This window comes from Schistocerca piceifrons, chromosome 4, assembly GCF_021461385.2.
Source record: "Schistocerca piceifrons isolate TAMUIC-IGC-003096 chromosome 4, iqSchPice1.1, whole genome shotgun sequence".
Lineage (NCBI taxonomy): Eukaryota > Metazoa > Arthropoda > Insecta > Orthoptera > Acrididae > Schistocerca > Schistocerca piceifrons.
Window position 1 is genome coordinate 750350718 of NC_060141.1, and position 19912 is coordinate 750370629.

General features: G+C 37.5%; 1 protein-coding gene across 1 annotated transcript in view; it reads left to right on the forward strand.

Annotated features, from left to right (window-relative positions):
* LOC124795075 (39S ribosomal protein L54, mitochondrial) overlaps nucleotides 1–19912 on the forward strand; it is a 28352-nt gene that overhangs the window by 2506 nt on the left and 5934 nt on the right. The window contains exon 2 of the mRNA XM_047258887.1: nucleotides 17570–17770. Within this exon, the coding sequence (XP_047114843.1) occupies nucleotides 17570–17770 (201 nt within the window). The remainder of the gene's footprint in view (nucleotides 1–17569; nucleotides 17771–19912) is intronic.

A 19912-nucleotide genomic window follows, 5' to 3' on the forward strand; every position in this document is an offset into this window, starting at 1 on the left:
CCACATTCACACACATTGCTTCTATCAGTTAGAAGGAACCACCATTTTATTAAGTCGGCCTTGGTTCTCCCCAGTGGTTTGGTTGATAGATTTACAACCTTCATTCTGTGCATCTGTGGCAGTTTTTCTTTCTGGATCCATCCCTGTGATTTATCCTGGTAGTTTCCCCACAGAGAAACTTGTTTGACCTGCACCATGCATTTGTATGTTGCCTGTATGCTGTGACTTCTTTGTTGATATTTGGCAGTGCTATTCTAGCCAGTACTGGACGTTGTCTATCACAGGGTAGCAGTTGCTGGCTGGTGATATGTGGGTCAGTGGTTGATTCTGGTAATTATTTACCATTTATGAAAAAAGCGTGTGACTCAATGTTATGTGACTCATGTTACTTGCTACTTATCGTTGGAAAAACTTTTTCTTGTGAGCAGAGAAACGAAAATATGATGTTATTTACCAAATAAGGATCATTCCACGTCAAGTCATCCAGAAATTACAGGAAATTACCCCCATTGTCACACAAATCCTTGAAATTTTGGGTGATGGAATTTTACCTAGATATATTCACATTTCCAAAATGTAAATGTTGCAGGTCAATTACTTTTTCACTTATGATAAAAAAAGTTGTATAGATTCAGGAATTCAGGCTTTCATAGACCTACAGTTTTTGCAGTGGAAGCTTGAATTTCTTGTACATTTCAGAAAAAAATTGTAAATAATTTATTTTAAACAAAATCCATGCATGAATATGATAATTTTTTGAGGTATTGCTCCCTTATAGGTACTTTTGAAAAATTTACAATATTATTATAAATATTCCATAATGTCACACATAAAGAATTAGTTTGTAGAAATAATGGAAAATGTGAAAAACAATGTTACTGTAAAAGAAATATTGAAGTTGCTAATACATAACTACTATGCTGAAGTTGGCTCCACTGGATTTCCCTAGGAACAAATCATATTTGAGAACACTGTTTTATTGCCACTACATGTTCTGCGTCATCCAGTTCCATTGTTTTGAGTCATGTGTTCGCTGAGCAAGCAATTCTGAGCTCTTGTACTGAGTTGTACCCAGAGACAATTATTGGTTAAAAATTCAGTCGTTGCAGTTTTTAAGTATTCATTCCAGAACAAAAGTAAGTCTCCTAATGTTACAATAATAATGTGAAATACTTTAGTAATGAGACAATGGGATGGAATGATTTTTCATTATTTAATTACTTTTTAAGTTATACCAATCATGTTTTGAATTATTTATGACAAATATTGGTTTTATGACTGAAGCAATATAGAAAGTACAAGTAGGCAGTGTTTTCTTGGACAGTATTTGCAAGATATATGCGATAATGCTGTGACGTGTGAATTAACTGACCAGTGAAGATCAAGGACTTTTATTATGGTGAAGCAACAGTCATTCATACTGTGATTTAAGTGTTTCATGTGTGTGTGTTAAACACAAAGACAGGTACCTGCGCAAATTCTCTCTACATAAGAAAATTTGCTGTGATCCCTTCAAGCGCCATAAACGATCTGTTTCATCTGGATAGCATGAAATTAGTTTATAAAAGGCAAAGACTTTCAAAATGAGAGGCTTTAGCTTAGCAAGCTTAGGAGTATCTCCTGCAAAGCTGCATTCAGTTGCTCGGCATAGTCAGTATGCAGCAGCCAAATGAAAATTGGAATCAGCAGCTGGGGCTCTGACAACTAAAATTTCGCATACATATCAAGTTGAGCTGGCAGCTGATGCAAGCACTATCCCTGACAGTGATTTAATCGAAGTGGAAGAAAAGGCAAAACATCATGATGAACTCATGGAGAAAATCAAACAGAAAATTGAATATGCAAATAATCGGGAGGGATTCAGTTACTTAATCTTGTGCCGCCAACTTGTTCTCGACAGAAAGTCAATTCCAAGTTTCAGGTTTCTGAATGTTTGGTACAACAAGCAAGAGCTCTTTTAAGGAGGAGGGTATTTTATCAATGGCGGAGCAGAAAAGAGGAACGACATTGCCACATTATACAGTGCAAAAAGTAAAGAGTTTTATTTGGATGATGAAAACACAAGAATAATTCCTGGGAAAAAAGACGAAGTGAGCACCAGCAAAAATATCTGTGAAGAAAAGCATCTTGTTTTAAGTAATCCTGAAGACAAAGTAGGATTCTCAAAATTTGCTTTCTTCAGTGTGTACTTGCAGGATCATCAGGAACATTAAATTGCTTCTAAATTCCAGTTCTATTAAAGAAACATACCAAGATCTAATTAAAATAATAACATGCTTCGTCTGTGTGAAAAATGCTCCACCAGTTTGTTGCTTCAAACCCACTTAGAAAATGAAATAGAAACTATGATCCTGATGAGATGGTTCAGTACAGTCAATGGGTATTAACTGATGAATGATTTTAAGTGCTCAAATCACTTCTCTGTCAGAATTCTGTGATACACTAATTAAGAAAATTGAAAAACTTACTACACACTCTTTTATTTCTCAATCACAATCTGATTATCTGAAAATGAAGAAAGAAACACTTGATGAAGGATCAGTGTTAATTTTTATGGATTTCAGTGAAAACCTCAATTTTGTTGTTCAAAATGAAGTACAGGGGTACCAATGGAATAAAGGCAGCAGCACTCTTCACACTGTCCATATGTGTTACAAAACGGACAAACAGTTGCATGCAAAAAGTATTTGCATTGTTTCTGATGATCTAGAACATGATGTTGCCATTGTGTATCAGACTCAGAACACTGTATTGAATTTCTTAAGTGTGAGTTTCCAGAAATTTATCTTGCATATGTTGAATATTTCACTGATGGTTGTGCTGCACAATATAAAAATTGTAAGAATTTCAGAAATGAACACGACTTCAACATAAAGTGCAGCTGGTCTTTGTTTGCCACCAGCCATGGCAAATCTCCCTGTGATGGTATTGGTGGCACTGTTAAAAGACTTGGCACAAAAACAAGTTCACAAAGAGCTTATAAAGCTCAAATACTTGCAGCTTCACAAGTATTTCAATTCTGTCGTGAGAACCTGCAAGGCATTTCAGTTCTCTCTGTTTCAATAGATGAAATGGTACAAGTCAGACCTTATCTTTCTCAGCATTTCACAAGTGCGAAAACAATTTCTGGAACCTGATCTATGCATCACATTGTACCAATATCACCAACCAAGACTGGAGCAAAAAGGGCTGAGTTGTGATACAGATTTTAGTGCCATGCATGATTTATCATATGCACCTCTGCCACTAAAGCCAGAATGCACTGTGCAGCCCATCTGCTATGTTGCATGTGCATATGACTCTTCTTGGTATTTGGGAATTGTTGAGATGGTGAACTGTGAAGGAGGAGATATTACAGTAAGGTTCATGCATCTTCATGGACCATCTCCATCCTTCTATTGGCCTGATAATGATGTTTGTGATGTAAAAATTGTTTTCCCCAGTGCCATTCATTTCTCAATGCTGACTTTTTTTGTGTTATGAATCTTTATTATTTGTAGATCAGTTTTTAATTTTTTCAGTGTTTTCCAGAGGGGGGAGCAATTATCGAAAGTATTTACAAAAATTTAATTGGACACTATAAACTACATGTCCGAAAGGATATTCAGGGAAAAAACTATCAGCATACCATTTTTTGTTTAAAAACTGCAGCCAGTTTTCAAATTTTTACAGTTTGCTTTTAAGTAATGCATTGCTATCAAAAGAATGTATGTAAAGCAATAAGAATTGACAAAAGTTCATGATATTAGATACAAAACCAGTACACAAAATCTCAGTTCACAACTAGATAATGAGTGTCATGGCCTGGGTGACTAGAGTGTCATGGCCTGGGTGACTTGACATGGAATGACCCACAAGATAAACTTAACGTTAACATTTCACTTTTTAAACATTGTGAAAAATTATAAGAGCATGCCATCTGGAAAAATAAACTGTAAACTCAATGAGAAGTCCGATGACTAAAAATATTGCCTTGCATGGACAACATCAGGTGGATTAATTTTCTGTAATAATTATGTCCTGTGTAAACAGAACGTCATCACATTTTGCAGTCTGTTTCCAATAGTGACCAGTATGCTGCATTCCACAAATTAATAATTTCCAAAAATTGCATGTACATCTCCAGCATTGAATTTTCCATCATATTCCACTTTGTACCTGTCTCCAATTTTCACACTTTTTGTAGTTTCTTCAGTAGTTTCATCTGCTGATGGCATTTATGAAATTTTCGTGATATTTACATGAACATACATTATGAGGTAGTTTGCTGCTTAACTGAACATGTGGTGGCCATACTTCTATTTCCCAATTTGAACTTCGGATTGTTCCTGTTTGAATACACCATGTGTTTCCATGATGGACATTACTAACTGATGAAAGTGAACTTTTTCTCATTATTTTTTCTAATCATTATTGTGTGCTCCCTGCCTGGTGACTGGCAACTGATGTCATGGCAGTAGAAACCAGTTACCAGGTCTCTAGTTTCAGAACTAAGGTCTCTGTTTTGTGGACTACTGCTATCACTGGGTCTTTCAGACTTTCCATCTGATGAATTTCCACACAAGTCACTGAACAGCTCAAGAACAACTATGACTTTATGTCATGTTGACAATGGCAAGAAATGATCAGCTTGAGCCATGGCTTTACCTAGGGCACTATGTGACTTATACAGTGAAAACCCAGCTGTACTGTGTTGCTGATTTCTACCTTACATTACGCTATGCTTTCAAACTGTCTCCCTGGTTTTAGAGCTTCTTTCTTCTAATAAGTCATTGTTTATGTGGACTCAAATGCAGAAACTTTTTTTTAATGCTTCTGTTGACTTTTTCTAGCTTCCTCCAGATGCTTCTTCTTAAATTCTGCATATTTTTCTTCCCTGTTTAACTTTTCCTACCTCCTTTTCTGTCTTTCTGCTGCTGTTAAGGGCGTCCTGTTCTTTTAACATTAAAAAAATATAACGGTGACTCAAATTATGTGACTCATGTTACACATTTAATTTTCTGTTTTTGCAATATTGGTTCAAATTGGGAAATTTTTAATAGTGATATTAGTTACACATTCACACAAAGAAATAAATTACGGAACAAGATGAAGTTAGCACTAACATTCCCCTTAATATATAAACTTAATTACATAAAAGTGACTCATGTTACATGAAAGTTCATGTTGTTGTATTATGTTATTCATCCTAACCTGTAATTTATGTACTTCAATTTTATACTGCAATACATTAGGGTATGCAACAGTAATATAAATAATGACATACTAATTCTTACATGAGTTGAAATCTAGGTCCAAAATCTCCAATAATTCACACTGCCATCACATGAAAAACGCATCGACATATAAAAATGGCTACAAATTATGGAGGGGAAGCAATCATGAGCAACAATTGTTGTTGCCATACAGTAAAAAGTCAAACCTTTTCAAACAATACATAAGAAGTACCAAATTTTAAACTTTTAAAAATCATAAATGTTTCCTACTTTACAAGGAATATCCCTGTCATTTATCACCCCTTTTACCTCTGGCAATGTTTGTTGATATGAAAAATGCTGAGCTACATCATGTTTTGAATCCACATTTAAATTGTAGGTGTCCCTGTAACTGGGTGGGTAAGTCAGTTCAAAAGTTGGAGAAAAGCTACGGGATACTACTTCCAATAGTACCATACCTAGTAAAGCAATGTGGTGTTCAAACCAATCTTCAGATTGATGATTGCATTACTTTTTCTAATTTCTGCTGAGGCAGATAGTTCAGGTCCATCTGCACTTTCATGTGCTCTCCGTAAACAAGTTTGCAGCATGAAGTGTTAATTCTTGTTGATAATCCTGTTCCTGGAACTGATACTGAATTCCAGATCGTACAGGACAGTCAGCTGTTTATGTAGGGGACTGCAAGCAGCCTGACACCATGCATCAGGTGGAATCCAGAGCTGTGTCTACTTGTTAGGCATGTGCTGAGTGGTTCCAGGCCGGACTTGCAATCCCATTTTCAGCATTCTTACTTAGCATGACATTAATATAGCGTCTAATATCTTCATGTGTGAACCATTTAGTGTTCATGGTACACTTTCATACTAGTTGTCCACACTCCAGATAAATAATTTATGCTAAATTTTAACAAATTTCTCTTCTTCAGAAACACTTTTCATGCTGTTGTCAGTCTGAATGTTCTATCCTCTCTACGTCAACCATCGCCAGTTATTTTACTGCCCAAATAGCAAAACTCATCTGCTGCCTTTAGTGTCTCATTTCATAACTTATTCTCCTCGGTATTCTCTCATTTAATTCGGCTACATTAAATAACCCTTTTTTACTTCTTTGGTATCCACCTTATAGTCTGTTTTCTGGATACTATTCATTTCGTTCAACTGATGTTCAAAATCCTTTGCTGTCTCTGACAGAATGACAATGTCATTGAAATACCTCAACTCCTCTCTTAACTTAAATTACCTTTACGTTTTTCTTATTGGTTTATTTTACCACTTGTCTAATGTGCAGATTGAATGAAATCAGGGATAGGCTATGATGCTGTCTCACTCACTTCTCAACGACTACTTCCCTTTCATATTCTTCAGCTCATAACTGTAATCTGGTTTCCGTACATCTGTAAACAATCTTTCTTCACTGTATTTTATCCCTGTTCCATACAAAATTTGAAAATGTGTAGTCCACTCGACTTTGTCAGAAGCTTTCTCTAAATCAATAAATACAGTTTTGACTTTCATCAACCTATCTTCTAAGATAGGGTCAGTATTGACTCAGTTGTTCTTACATTTTTCTACAACCCAAAGTGATCTTCTGATGTCAGCTTCTACCAGTTTTACTATTCTTCTGTGAATAATTCATGTTAATATTCTGGAGTTACGGCTTATTGAACTGATGGTTCAGCAGTATTCATACCTGTGTTTCATATATCATGCACATTAAGTGGAATAGTTTTGTCATGACTGGCTCTCCCAAGAGTCGCAATAATTCAGAAAGAATGTAATCCAAGGGCTTTTTTCCTGCTTCATTTGTTCCATTTTTATATTTTCTCCTTTCATCAGTTATATCCAATATATCTTGTGTCACTGAAGGATTTCTACTAGGCCTCACATTTTTACCTGTGTGATCCTCTGCTGCATTCAACATTTCATCTCTCAAACCTATCCATTCACCTTCTGTTGTTTTCCTTCCCCTGTCTGGTACATTGCTACCTAAAGCTCTTTCTGGAACCCTGAACTACCTCGGATTCTTTCAATTTATCAAGGACCCCTCTCCTTGAATGCCTACGGTTTTGCAATTTCCTCAGTTTTAATCTGCAGTTCATAATCAATAAATTATTTTCGTAATCCACATCTACCCCTGGAAATGCCTTACAGTTTAAAATTTGGTTTCAAAATCTCTGTTTTATCATTATGTAGCTAAACTGAAACTGCCAGCATCCCCAATTCCCTTCCAAATGTACAAGCTCCTTTCACAATTCTTAAACCAAGTTTTAGCAATGATTAAATTATGCTCTGTGAAAAATTCTATAGGACAGCACCTCTTTCATTCCTTATCCCCATTTGATGTCCCACTATTTTTCCTTCTCTTTGTTTTCTGTCTATCAAGTTTGTCATCCATCACAATTAAAGTTTCATTTCCCTTAACTATCTCAATAATTTCCTTCATCTCATCATACATTCTTTCAATCACTTTGTCATTTACAGAACTAGTTGGCATGCAGACTTGTATTACTGTGATGGGTGTATTACTGTTATGGGTGTTGTCTTCATATTTATCTTAATTATAATTATTCATTCAGTGTGCTTTTTGTAGAGCTTATCCACAACCCTGTATTGTACTGGCCAAAAGTTCTGTTCTTCCCACCACCACACTGCACTAAATCCCACTATGTCTAATGTCAACCAATCCAGTTCCCTCTTTACATTCTCTGAGCTGTCTCTCAGACTAAGAGATTTAAAATTACACACTAATGCCCATAGAATGCCGGTTTTGCTTTTTACGATGACTACATTGTCTGGAGTAGGATCTTTCCGGAGATCAGAATGGGGGACTATTTTACTTCCTGAATATTTTACCCAAGAGGACATCTTATCATTAAGCCATATAGTACAGTTGCCTGTCCTCACAATAAAATAACAGATACAGCTTCTTTTTGCTTTCAGCCACTCTCAGTATCGGCACAACAAGGCCATTTACGGGTAATGTTAAGAGGTCACATCAGTCATTTATCCAGACTGTTGGCCCTGCAACTACTCAAAAGCCTGCTGCCCCTCCTCAGGAATCACGTGTTGTATGGCTTCTCCACAGATACTCCCCGGTTGTGATTTTGTTTGCAATTGCTGTACAGCTTCTATAGCAGTGAGGTTGCAAGCCACTACCTCTCAATGTTTCATTGGTGTTGGAGGAGGGAAGATTTCATCATAATTGGTTTGAAAAGTAATACGTACCAAGGTTGTCAAGAACAGTGTGGAATTTATTTTTGGCCTCTTTAAAACTTGTTGCTTGGGCAGCAAGTGTTAGGTCATCCACATAATTTAAAAACTTCCTGGTGATCTATGAATGTATTAGGCTAAGTAGAAGAGGCATTAAGCAGACACTAGGTTGTCCACATAAAGGATAAGTTACAGGCCTAGTGGGCTAGTTATCTGTGAATGTATTAAATAGAAGAGGAGTTAAATATTAGTCTGATGAGAACCATTATATTTTAATCTCCACCTTCTCAAATTTTGTGAAATTTCACAAAGAAGTGTCTATAAGCAAAGTACCAATAAACTTCTTTATGTGGTGGTCATGTATCATATTGAGTACCTTTGATAAGAGCTTCTGATGGTTGACTGTGTTGTATGCTGTAGTTAGATCTACAAAAACAACTCCCGTTATTACAAGGTTGACTACCTGGTTTGCCGGCCGTGCGGTTCTAGGCGCTGCAGTCTGGAACCGCGAGACCGCTACGGTCGCAGGTTCGAATCCTGCCTCAGGCATGGATGTGTGTGATGTCCGTAGGTTAGTTAGGTTTAAGTAGTTCTACGTTCTAGGGGACTGATGACCTCAGAAGTTGAGTCCCATACTAAAAAAAAAAAAAAAAAAAAAAAAAAAAAAAAAAAAAAAAAAAAAACAACTCTACCTGGTTTGTGCATTGTTTGCCTAATCGAAATAAGGCTTACTGTGGTTTCTGGTTAGTTTCTACGATTGTTGCTGATCTATGTAGAACATTTCTTTCCAAAAGTTTATACAGGTGACAGAAGAGAGATAGGACAATAGCTTCTTGGGTTCATATGGACTTGTTTTCAGCAACATAAGATAGTTGGTAAAATGTTGGGTTAGCCAAAGTTTTGTAGTTGACCTGAAGTGCTTCTATCTGCTGCAGATATTGTCCAGGCTGGCTGTTTTTCTATTGTCTTTTTCCTAGGTCACCCTTTTCTATCTCAAGCAGAGTAATTGGGGAACTTTGCCTGTCGATTTAATGTGTGCCATTCTTTATGTTCCTTGGTCTCTTTGGCTTTTTCCTGGCCTTGCTATATGGTAGCAACAGGCTATTTCAACTTTGTTGGACTGTTGTTTAGATTTTTAAAAAGTATCTATCCTTTTTACTATTTCTTGTGAGATCAGCAGATTATATAGTTGATATTGATGTTTGCCTTCCAGCATCATCAAGGAGCGCCATAACCTAATCACACACACATAGACTGCATCCTCTGAGAAAGGGTCTTCTGACAGAAACTCTGAAGTAATAGAGCCAGATCAGTGCTGTGTTTACTTTTGACTGCCACTCATCCAACTGCCAACTACACACACACACACACACACACACACACACACACACACACAGTCCAGTGGTCCAATAAGTTGAGGTTGATGCATGCGGTAAACTAGATGATGAGTGACAGTCAAACCTAAATGCAACCTGGGTGTTGATAGGCAGTGCTGCCTCTCTAATTTTGGAGTTTCTGCCAGATGCGTCACCCACCTTAGCAGCTGCTGGTGGTGCCCTTGACATTGACACTGAGAGAATCAAGTCTATGTGCTCCATCTCCTCCGTGTTGTCAAACAAGGATACAAGGCAGTTTCATGTCTCTCTCTCATCTGTTCTGGGTATGCGTTTATGTATTGGGTGATCTGTTTCATTGTAGTATGGTGCTTCTATCATTAGTAAACTGGAGTCTCACATAGCTTATTCCTGCCTCCGCTTTGGCCACAATAACATCTCCACCCCTACATATGATATTATGCCCGTCTCTTTCTATGTCTCTGGTGTTTGCTTCGTTCAACAATCATTACTTCAGTGAATTTCCTCTTCTCTTTTGTCATGTAATTCCCTCCTCCCACCAATTCTGCGTATGCCTTGTTTGCTCTTTATTTATTCGAATTTAAGAATTTTGTTATCATTACTGGTTTATGATCCCAATATTAATCCACAAGACTCTTCTTTTCAGTCCAATATATTGTACAATTCAGACACCATGCTGTGTTCAGGTAATAATGTCTGTTGAGTCCTCAGACTTATTGTTTTACCTCCTCATTTTTGTGTAAGACAGTTGAAACAATTACAAAAATATTATTTTTCTCTCCCTTGACCGATATGTTCCAATAATTCCACCTTTCCCGTCATCTAATACTGAGTCTCATAGTTAGATGTTGTTGTTGTTGTTATTGTGGTCTTCAGTCCAGAGACTGGTTTGATGCAGCTCTCCATGCTACTCTCTCCCGTGCAAGCTTCTTCATCTCCCAGTACCAACATCCTTATGAATCTGTTTAGTGTATTCATCACTTGGTCTCCCTCTACGATTTTTACCCTCCACGCTGCCCTCCATTACTAAATTGGTGATCACTTGATGCCTCAGAACATGTCCTACTAACCGATCCCTTCTTCTAGTCAAGTTGTGCCACAAACTCCTCTTCTCCCCAATTCTATTGAATACCTCCTCATTCGTTATGTGATCTCCCCATCTAATTGTCAGCATTCTTCTGTAGCACCACATTTCGAAAGCTTCTATTCTCTTCTTGTCTAAACTATTTATCGGCCATATTTCACTTCCATACATGGCTACACTCCATACAAATACTTTCAGAAATGACTTCCTGACAATTAAATCTATACTCGATGTTAACAAATTTCTCTTCTTCAGAAATTCTTTCCTTGCCATTGCCAGTCTACATTTTATATCCTCTCTACTTTGACCATCATCAGTTATTTTGCTCCCCAAATAGCAAAACTCATTCACTACTTTAAGCGTCTCATTTCCTAATCTAATACCCTCAGCATCACCCGATTTAATTCGACTACATTCCATTATCGTCACATAATTGATCAGTACCTCAATTTTCGAATTTTTCTGTTTTGTAATCATCACTTTCTTAAGCATACAAATATTTTCATATTGAAAGTTTTGTATTTACAAGAAAATTAATTGTGTGACAGCATGGGCTGAAGTAATCAATTTTGTTACCCATCTTTTTGTTTGTAATAATTACAAAACTTGCAACAACATTTGTTGTCCCAGTTAACACATTATTTATACCTCACCAGATAAGTCTTTCCCTTCTTTTTATTTGACATTACTAATTCTTGTGACATCTAAGCTCTGAGAGATGCATTTGTATCCAGTTACCCCACAATGTTGAAACTTAAAACATTGAACACATTGTTTCATAACTATCAATCCTATTTATCATTACCTGATTATTTGTTCTTATGGAGGAAACCACCATAAATGAGACATGAAACTTTATATAATAAATTAATAATGGTCACTTGAAAGTATAATAAAGGAGGAACTAAGTTATTGAGAAACTTAGACCAGGAGAGATGCAGACAAAGTACTCAGTGTAGATGAAACAATACACTGAATACAGTACCAGATTGTTAGTTTTTTGTGACTGCCAGTTTCTGCTTCCCTCAGATTAGTAGTGACAATTCACATCCTTAATGCACAGAAAATTCTTTGAACAACAGGCAGTGAGTTACTCAATTTTGAAGTATTGTAATGAAATGTTGTTGCAGCCTTCAGTCCAAGGGCTGGTTTGATGCAGCTCTCCATGCTACCCCATCCTATGCGAGCCTATTTATCCCCGAATAACTACTGCAACCTACATCTTTCTGTATCTGCTTACTGTATTTCTAATAAAATATATGACCAACTATGAAAAGATAACTATCTCATCATCAAGCTGTGATATGAGGTTTAGAATTTGAAATAATCAAATATTTTTGAGCAATAGCTTTACTGCAATTGTTTAAGAACAATTCCACAGTGAAAAAACAAGCGAATCAATTTTCAGCTTTCTGTCTTCCTTGAATCAAACCTATATGTGAACATGAATTTTTGTGGCATGATGAAGAATGCCATAAGAGGTCCATGACAAAGAATTATGGCAATGAGTCTCAACTGTGCATCACAGTGTGCACTAAGCTTCACAAGAGGACTGCTGTAACATGAGTTGCGCATGTACATCATGCGTGTTGTCTGCCCCTGGTAGCTGAGTGGTCAGCGTGACGAAATGTCATACCTAATGGCCTGGGTTTGATTCCTGGCTGAGTCTGAGATTTTCTCCGCCCAGGGACTGGGTGTTGTGTTGTCCTTATCATCGTCATTTCACCCCCATCGACGCGCAAGTCGCCGAAGTGGCGTCAACTCGAAAGACTTGCACCAGGCGAACGGTTTATCCAACAGAAGGCCCTAGCCACTCAGAATTTCCGTATCAAGCATGTTCTTCTTATTTTTTCCTTTTATTTGTGCAATCTCAGCCAGCTTCTGATACATACTGAATCATTACACATACCTACAGTATTTACATTGGTTGTAAACATGTTTACTTACACCATAATGTGCTCGCATCATTGCCATGATATGTCACTCCAAATGCCAATTCAGCATGGAACATATAACATTCGTGCCGCCTCCAGACAACTTTGCTGCTGTGCGTGCTTACATTACATAAGTAATGTGAAGACGATGATATTCAGTTGCTTAACATTGTTCTCTGAAATTTGTTCATAACTCTACATAGTGACCAGCAAAATAAAATGTACTATGCTACACAAGTCATCTGGCTGTAGATACTTAATGCTATCTGTGTGAAGTCCAGCCAGGTCACTAGTTTTGTTCCCTGTACATAAATCGCCGTAATTACAGTAATTATGAGAATATTACTTGCAATATAGAAGGGACTTAGAGTCGCAGAGAGGTACAATGAAAATGACTGCTTACATTTACACTTTCGGCCAAGAGACCTTCTTCTGAATTACAGTAATTAGGTTTCTTGACGAGCATATTTATAGTCGAGATGTACAAACAGACGTAAACAGCAGTGAATAATTTAACAGAAAAAGTGTCACCTTTTAGTGTACAGTGTTATTATTTACAGCCTTTTCAAATTAAATCCAGAGTCTTTCAGGAGTAATAGCACCTATTTTAGGAGGTAGTAGCATAGACTAATTCAAATAAACATTCTGTATAATATGTTCAAATTTTTATCAGCCACAGGTATAAGTTTTCATTTTGTGTGTTGCTACTCCATTTGCTATAGGTTTATATATTGATTGTCAGTTTGGAGTTGAAGGCCAAGTTGTGAAGTTAAGTTGTGCTTCAGTTTACAAATTGAATTTTTCGACTGTATGAGTGCTTTGTTAGGCAGTGCTAAGTAGCATATTGTTTAAGCATGCCACACATATTTACAAGTGCTAAGTATTAATTTGTCTACAGTTTTTTTTAAATTGAAACACAGGTTTGTATAGAACATGATAGATGATTTCCTCACAGCACGGTTCCAGATTAAAGTGTGTTTACCAAACCGCATGAAACTGGTGCTGTGCCCAGCAGCCATATGTCATCTGAATGTGTAAATGAGTGAAATATGGGTGAAATAGAAGACATAATTCAGTTGGTAGAACATAGTCCTTCAACAATCACACACACAATTTCTACACGTATTGGTGTTCCACAGATGACTTGACATTACGTGTGTGTGCCCTTTCTTCATATCATTTACAGTGTATTCAACACCACAGAGAAGGAGCTGAAGGTAGAAAGCTGGAATGTTGTCATTAGCTAATCGCAAACTGCTGAGTAAGCCCATTAATACTGTTTGTTGACAAAGCCATTTTCACTCATGATGGTGTGAGTAACAGTGGTAACTCACATTATTGATCTGATTAAAATCTGCATGCCATTGAGGAGAACCATTTTCTAGAATGCTTCTCTATAAATATGTGGTGTGGTGTAATAGACAAACAGTTTATTGGCCCTGTTGCATTATTGCATCATATTACAATGCCCCATTTTTTTGTCCTTTTTTGAAAATGAGCTGCTAGCATTATTGGAAGAAGTTCCTTTGGATACAAAGATAGCTATGTTCTTCTGGTATAGCTCCCCTGCATATTCCAGTCATCAGGTGACGTAGCATCTAAACCTAACATTCCCCGGAATATGGATCAACAGAAGTGGCCACTTTTCTTGGCCACACAGGTCCTTCAGACCTTACCTCTTTAGATTTTTGCCTGTGGGGAATCATTGAAAAGCCAAGTCTACAAATAAATAGTAAACATAAGGCACATATAGATCATTCAGAGTATGGATAGTGCTGCCAGGATGACATCAGGAGAGCTACATGTGGTGTTTTCAAGAGAATTCTGTAGCACGTTGAAGTCGGATGTAGATTTTATGAAAATCAACTTTGAACTTAGTAATTTCTCTTTGCGTAACGCCTTTTCTGAGTATTTGGTTGGATTACTTTCTAACGAATGTATCTCTGAAAGCGGTAAAAATTGGACATGTGATATGTGGAATGTTTTATTTAAGCTAGTCAGTACCACAACCTCTTAAAAACTTACTATTCCTTCTGAAACGGCCCGTATAGTAACTTGATCTTTCATAATGTTATTTAATATACTTCATTGTTATAGTTGTTGTTGTTGTTGTTTGCCAATAGTTGCTTTAAGATACAAGGGTTGTTTGAGAAGTTCTCAGAACAGGAAAAAAAAGTACTTTCATCACTGAAACTTTTTTTTTATTTTTCAATGTAGTCTCCTTGTAGATTAATGCACTTGGTCCAACGATGTTCCAGTCCCTTGATCCCATCTCGAAAATGATTTTCCTCCAGGTCTGTAAAATAAATGTCAACAATGGCTATCAATTCTGACAGAGCTATATTAGGTGAATATGGTGGGTGTGGCAACAATTCATACCTTAGTTCATGTAATTTTGCCACGGTGATGGCACATGTGTGCGGGCGTGCATCAAGAGCTGGGACACCCATCTTGCAGATAAATTTTTCATTTGTAATTCTTCAGTTAAAATGTGATACACCCTTTCAGATGACATCTGGCAAGTGTGAGCAGTTTCATACACTTTCAATCGGCGATCCTCCATGACCACTTTGTGTACTTTTGCAATGATTTCTGGAGTAGTGACACATCTTGGCTGACCACTGCACGGATCATCATCTAACCTCTCCCAACCAAATTTAAATTCATTTGTCCACTTGACAACAGTTGAGTATGAAGGAGCAGAGTCCCCCAGTGTATTCTGGAAATTGGCATGAATGTCCTTTGGTTTCATGCTTCCATTTACGAAATACTTAATCACTGCTCAAATCTCGATTTTTTTCCATCTTTGCAAATCCCTATGTGGGAACAACAACAGAGCCATGCCACCACTACAGCTCTCTTCCGAGAGCACTGGCGTGTCACCTGTTTTCAGGCAACAGTCTAACGAATATCACGTGAACAACTCATTGCGCTAGTGCTGACCTCTCGTGGTGATTCCGAGAACTTTTCAAACCACCCTTGTATATAAGCTGTTAACAATTCATAACCTCCTCTTCTGGGATGTACACTTCAACTGCATTTTACATATATCTCTCCAGTACATAATTTGTGATAATTTGGAATAGTTTATTAATGTGCTCAATTTCTCAGTTTCATACCAGCACACACCACTACAGAGTGAAAATTTCATTCTGGAAACATCCCCAGGCTGTGGCTAAGCCATGTCTCTGCAATATCCTTTCTTCCAAGAGTGCTAGTTCTGCAAGTTTTGCAAGAAAGATTCTGTGAAGTTTGGATTGTAGGAGACGGGGTACTGGCGGAATTAAAGATTTGAGGACGGGGCGGGAATCATGCTTGGGTAGCGCGGTCGGTAGAGCAGTTGCCGCAAAAGGCATTCTCAACTCAATATGATTGAAATGGGCCATGCAGTGGCATGAATCTCCATTCAATCCAAGAACTCCTGCACAATTGTTGCAACATCTGGTTGTGCATTGTCATGCATTCATATAAAACCATGACCAGTAAATGGAGCAAAAGGCAAAACATGCTCCAAAAAAATTTCCTCCTTACATCTATGTGTTGCAAGGCTCCCATGCTCTTTAAAGACCAAATCTGTCTTTATAGTGGAGTAGATTCCTGCTAAAAACCACCAGAGAACCACCCTGAGAATGCATCTTGGATGAGAATGTGCAAGGCATTCTCCAGACCCTCTCTTTACCGACTGGTGTGCACAGGCCCTACCAACTCATCAGTAAACAACATTTTCTCCATTGTTGTGCTCTCCACCCACAATATTCTCTTGCGAAACATAGTTGAACTGTGTGATGCACTGTGGTGAGTTCTTGGCCTGCAGCAGGTCTCATGCATTGAAAATTGGCTTCTTACAGTCTCCTCCGGATTGTTCTCTCACTGAACATTGGCCTCTCAAACTAGGTGGAGTTGATTTTGTACTTCAGTGGCAGTGGTGGGGCACTTGAAGTTGTAAGAAATGGTGTTCTCTTGCCAATGTCACTCTTCTCACGTGTGATCTTGGTTTCATTGCATAGTGTCCAACTTTCCTCTGTCTTCTTATAGTTGTGGAAATTGTTGAAGTGGTAGCTCTCAACACATTTTTAACTAGCTCTCAACACATTTTTAACATAATGCATGCTGCAACCATCTCCTACCAAAGTTACAGTTTTTGCAGCATTTTCAGGGTTTAACAGCATGTGTATTATAGAAAGCCAATTATTATAATCAGAGAAAGATCCAACAATAAAAGGCAAAAGAGACAGAAGACATTATCGTCTCACATGCAGTGATGTCTTTCAGGTTGTGCAGGGAAGAACAGTTAAGTCTATTGCAGTAAACAATTGAAGTTTTATTATTTGCTTGTGAGGCAATGTCAGTAACATCCCCATTGAAAAATATAGGATAAAGTGCTACACTTTTATTAAATAGATAATTACTCATCATTCATCACATGTAACATTTTTTTGTGCCAGGCAGTGTGTCAAGCTTATTTAGTGTAGAATTTTAATTTCTACTATAACTTTAATTTGTTTAATCCTGTTGTTCATTATTATGATAAAATTACATCAATTGCTTTTAAATTACACTGTACAGAAAATCAAATAAAACTACAGTTCATGTACTTTTTACTTAGACACTATATATGCTCTGTGTTATTTTGCTAATTATAGCTTCAGAGTTTAGAAAACATCTGTGTAATTTAAGCTTTCATTTTCTTTGTGGCTGCTTTTTGTTCAAATGAATGACATTATTACCTATCATTTTAGGGACCTATTAAATTAATGTGACTTTTATATAGGTGCCACAATAGCTGGGCTTGGAAAACGGAAGAAACTTGGCAAACTAGGTCCTGTAATGGAGAAAAAGGTTCTTCCTGTAGAAACAGATCCAGCTAGGTTAGTGTCTTATGTTTGTGGTAGTAACATATACAAAGAAGGTGAAGATATCAAACTGAAGGAAGATTCTGAGTATCCAGATTGGCTTTGGAACATACGAACAGGTGTGTACACCAACAACAAAGCTTAGAAACTCTTAGTCTCTATTGCCTGTTACTGCTTTCCCTTGAAATGCATTTTACCCTTTAGCAATAAAATTACATGTACAGATGATGTGGACTACTTTTTGTGTTTCATTAACACTGCATCAAAGTAGACCACTTCTATGTCCTAGTAAACATGTCTTCCCAAGAAACCAGACGCATGGACACTTGTTCATCAGATGTCTCCCATAGCATCTGAAGATGGCCATCGTAATATAAAAAAGCGATTTTTTAAATTTTTGACTCAAATTACATTACAGTTAAACTGCAAGGTGCAAATTATTTTACAGTTTATTGCAACCAAGTGACCGTCTTTTGATGAATTTGCTGCCCAAATTCTGCATGCAATTTCAAGGTAGTTAGCAATATTTTGTTCCAATTTTGTTAACCACAGATTTTTATTATGGTGTGTTGTAGTATAGTTTAAAGAGTCCAGTTGTGTTATTGTCCTGGGTTGCCTTCTCGCTAAAGCCTAAGGCTTGCAGCAGTTTTAATTTCTAAGTAACAAAGTGCAGAACATAATATTAAGTATGTCAGTTTCGTTTCTTTCAAGAAAATTATTTAAAACTCAGTATCACACCAGTTTTTAACAGTGTTTACTGCTTACAAGTTGACATTAGTCTTCGGAAATATTAAAAATATGGCACACCCCCAGGTCTAGGCCCCTCTTTTGGCACTCTTGGTCACCTGTCATGTATATTGATGAAAGAACTTAAAAGAAAAGTACCCACACAAGAAATTATCACCAAAATAGTGAATCATTATATTGAAAATTATTGCTTTAGAACTGCCGAAGCTCAACTGAGTAGAACAGATTTTTCTTACAAAACATGTTCAGCTTTATTATTTGCAAGACATCTTCAATGGCTTGGAGTACATATATATTTGTATGTTTACATTATTTTGCTTTACATTTTGGACATTATATATTGAAGTTATAAACAGTTGTGGCACTTTCTGCATATCTTTGTTGGAGTGGTGTATAAATTTCTATGTACAAAACTTCATAGATGTTGGTCTACCTGTGTTCTTCTTCCTATTTTACAGCTGTTATTCTTCTGCTTTCTGCCACACAAAATTTCATTTTCACAGCACTAGGAAATGAACATTAGTTTATTTGATGTAATATTTTGGATGGTGTTGCCATCTGTTGAATGTTGTTACCAACTGTAGAATGTGCCTGTGTGATATCAGTCACCTATCCCTGTGTGTGTGTTGTTTTAATGTGTTTGTGTGTATAAAAGGGTTTTTTTCATTAAGTTTAATAGAGAATTTGTATTAATATGTGTCTGGTTTGTAACACATTTGTTCTCTGCTACAGCTTTCTGGATATGATACTGTTCCTGCATTGTTATAATGCATTTGCTGCAGTTGTTTGTCCTAATGATTTTTGTGAGGTGTGCAGCACTGCGCATTGCGTATTTGGCTTCCACACTTGTGGATATCCTTCGCTTGCCAGGTTGGCTATACCTCACCTCAGAGTTTGTTTGTCAACAGAAGAGTCACTGTTTACTGCCAAGCCTCCTGCGACTGCCACAGCATTTGGTGGTGCTAACAGTGCTGATAATGTTGTGCGCTGGAACACAGCACTCCAGTCACAGGCACCTATTCATGTCCATGCAGTCACGTGTTCATGTGACACTGTGCATGTAGTCTTCCATGTATGCATACTTAAGTTGCTGCTCCACCCCTGGAAAGCCAGTTACACTCCAGCTGACCATCAGTTGCCATTAGTCGCCATTATGGACTAACATCTACCACAGCTGCTGCCCGCCAAGGTGTCATTTCGTCTTCACCGTGAGCCACATAGCACACTGGAATTCATCAGCCGCTCCCAGTGGCACCGCTTCGCAGAATCTGCATGTGACCACCATGAGCCCTCTGCCCTGTGGGACTGTGTCATTACAGCATTAGTGACTGTCCCTGAGCTCCCAGCTCCATGGGACCATGTCTTTGCTTATCCTTCCTCCTTTTTCCCACTTCGATATTCAGGGACATTCGTCCTCAGAAGCTGTACTTATAATAAACAAATAGTTCTTATTGCAGAGTCTGCCTTTCAGTACTCTCTGCTACATCACTTGGCCAAGGACATGGTGACGAGAG